Source organism: Microtus oregoni, unplaced genomic scaffold (genome assembly GCF_018167655.1).
Source record: "Microtus oregoni isolate MIOR12 unplaced genomic scaffold, Mior012 000002F_ref0000024, whole genome shotgun sequence".
Classification (NCBI taxonomy): Eukaryota; Metazoa; Chordata; class Mammalia; order Rodentia; family Cricetidae; genus Microtus; species Microtus oregoni.
This window is the reverse complement of record NW_024543061.1, coordinates 1,388,007-1,391,116: the sequence shown is the minus strand read 5'-3', so window position 1 is coordinate 1,391,116 and position 3,110 is coordinate 1,388,007. Positions and strand designations below refer to the sequence as shown.

At 41.4% G+C, this 3,110-nt stretch overlaps 1 protein-coding gene across 1 annotated transcript; it reads right to left on the bottom strand.

The window, feature by feature from the left end:
• Window positions 1-765: 765 nt before the first annotated feature.
• On the bottom strand, window positions 766-2,587 carry LOC121439884 (eukaryotic translation initiation factor 5-like). The gene is given in 2 exon segments (XM_041640503.1): window positions 766-1,694; window positions 1,697-2,587. Coding segments are annotated over 2 exon segments (1,287 nt in total). The 5' UTR covers window positions 2,364-2,587; the 3' UTR covers window positions 766-1,074.
• Between the last annotated feature and the right edge of the window lie 523 nt (window positions 2,588-3,110).

Sequence of the window (3,110 nt, the reverse complement as noted above, 5' to 3'; positions counted from 1 at the left end):
TTTAAATAAGACAGTTAGGGGGAGGGGGATCAAGCTTGAAACAAAATAACACTTATTTTGGCAAGACAGCAACCAAAATCTAAAGTACAAGCTATTACATACAAATTAAAAGGCATTGAAGAATAAGCCATAATATTGGGGGCAAGAGGAGAACACATCAAAAACAAGATAGAGTATGTCAAAACATTCTGAAATTATAATTTAAGGGTAAAAGCTGAAAAATTATGCTGTGTTAGCTAGATATTAAGTGCACCTTTTCCTGTTTCTCCCAAATAGAATCAGAGTTTATGATTTAATCACACCTCAAAGCTTTTCTTTCAGTACAAAGCAACCACTAAATAACACACAAAATACTTGTCAATTATTTCCCTGGCTCATCCAACGTGCAATGCACATGACTCCAAAGATTACAATTTGGGGTGAGTGTACACAAACTGAAAAGCCACAACTCCAAATTTCAAAACTTGCTCTTAAAACCGTAGGACACACAGGTCTTTACAGCTCATGAAGATGTCATACTGTCATTTATTCATCAGCCTCCCTTAGGATGACAAAAATTGTCAGTTTCCAATCTTAACAGATGGGGACTGGAGACACAACTTTTAAAACACTCCATTTCTTAATGGCTGAGTAAGATCATTACAATTGTTTACATTCTGCAAGTTTCAGCACCTACAATCTACCAGGCTCAAGGACCTTAATAAACGGTGTAACATCCTAAAAGTAGCCAATCACTTCAGTATAAGCCACTCAGAGCCCAAAGTCTGAAGAATGACCAAAATCAAATCTTTATTTTTTATAACTGTATAAATGTGATCCAAATGTGTCCACCACTAGTTTTTCCAAAAGAAACATGCTATAAATAAGCAAGCTACAACTGTTCACTGTTATGTATGGACTCCCTAGATGTCTCATTGGGCTTAATTATAGACCACTCACAGTAATAGCTTTTTAGTATCAAGTGTAGCATGATGTTAAGCCATTTTAGCTTTTGCACATACATGTTGCACTTCTGGCTGATAATGGAGAAAAATTTGCAGCATTACACTGTTAAGCTAAGTTGTATCCATCCTTTTAAATGGCATCAATATCAATGTCATCATCCTTCTTGTCAGACTTCACAGTTTCAACTTTTGGTACACTGGCAGTCTTCAAATATACCACCTCAATATTTTCATCTTCATCTTCTTCCTCACCAGAAGATTCTTTCTCTGCTTCCTTCAACCATTTAATAAATGGTTCTGTTTTGACACGAATCTCTTTGGCAAGTTCTTTTGAGACATATTTCTTAGAGGCCTTTTCCGACCAGCTGATGATAACCTCTTCTTCTAAAAGGTCTGCATCATACATCTCCTTCAAGATATGTGGAATCTTGGAGATCAGCTGAGCTTGATGCATGGCTACCACACATTCCAAACCATGAGGAAGGTACCGCTGAGCCTTTTTGTTGTTATGACAAAATCTTAAGAAATGGCGCCTGTATTTCTTGATCTGCTCTCTTATCTTCTCATTAAAGAGAACTTCAGTCAAAACGAGAGGACCCTTGGCTTTTACATCCAGTCTTTCTGCCTCAGCAACAATTTCTTTATCAGATGAATCAATAATGCCCTCTTCTTTCTTTTTCTTAACAAAATCAAACAGGATATTAACACGATCTTCTACAGTTCTTTCCAAATCATCACAGAGTGTCAGACTTTTGCATGATCACTGATTTCATCCATTCTGCGCCTCTGAGCCTCCTCAGTTGTATCCTCCCCCCAATCATCATCCTTCTCCTCTTCCTCGGCGTGTGGAGGAGGACTAATTTCATTTGGTGGTGGAGGTGCTGGTGTCTCACTGCTGGATACGGAGCCATTTTCCTTGTCCTTGCCCTTTCTATTTTTCTTTTCCTTTTCTTTCTTTCCTGTACCACTGTCACTATTCTCAGGTGGGTTTTTGAGAATGAACGTACAGAGTTTATGATGTGTGTCAAGCATGCCTCGGTACCCACAGGCTTTACAAGAATTACCTATTGTTTGCTTCTTTGGATTGACATGCAAATCTGTTTCAGGATTCTCACACTCAGGACAAAGAACAAATTTTTTAATGAATCCATCCAACAGGTCTTGCAGTTTATTCGCCTCATGAGATCCATTGACAATGTAGCAGTCATTCTTAACATCAAACTGGGTCTGTGCTCCCAACTCACAACCAAAATATTTGGTGGGTTACGTTGGAGGCCGATTAAGCGCCTTTGCAACGTCAACCATGTTGACTATAACTGTCTGGATTCCATTTCCTTTGCCCTCAACCTTGGCAATCAGACGGGGCATCTTGTAGAGATAGAACTGGTCTGACACGCTGCAGTTGACGTTGACAGACATTTTGGCTTATTAGTGACTTTATCAATAAGATGAACAGATCTTTGATTGCAACTTTTGGTATCTTCTGTCTGGAGAAGAAGGGATGACATAAACGACTGCAAGAGTTCTCGGTCTCTGACATGAAAAAATTTTCGCCGCTGAGGCTGTAAGCTTCTTGCTTGTATGCTACGTTTCCCCAATACAGGTACCAATGGCTGCGCAACAGCTCGTTTTCGTCAAATAAAGACATAAACCCAACGCGGCTCGCCCGGAACTGGGATGAAGAGGCTCTGAAAACCGGGTCCGGAGTGGCGGGGCGGGCTGCGAGCGGAGGGGCGGCTGGGCAGGTGCCGCCACCGAGCAGCGGGAGGGGCTGTCCCAGCGAAGTCCGCGTCCACACCAGCAGCGCCCAACATGTGCTTTGATATGCAGATAGATACTACAGGCATCCATATGTCCCTCTTGCCAGAAGGTAAGGGAAATGACATCTTTTGGTAGAGGGAAACTAGTCTACAGGTTTCCGAGGAATGCTGGCTTTTATCTGATCACCAGAAAGAAATCCTCCATAGTTCAGCTTGCACTCATTGAACTGCCTTTTGGAATTTGGGGAGTTGGAGCTCTCTTAGTCTCTAACAGTTGAGATCTCCCATGTGGATGCTGACTTTCAAATCTAGGTCCTCTGCAGGAACAAATCCCGAGCCATCTCTCCAGCCCAGAAGTGTTGGTTATGGGTGAACAAGCAATATGTTGTCGCTAAGTAGAAACAGG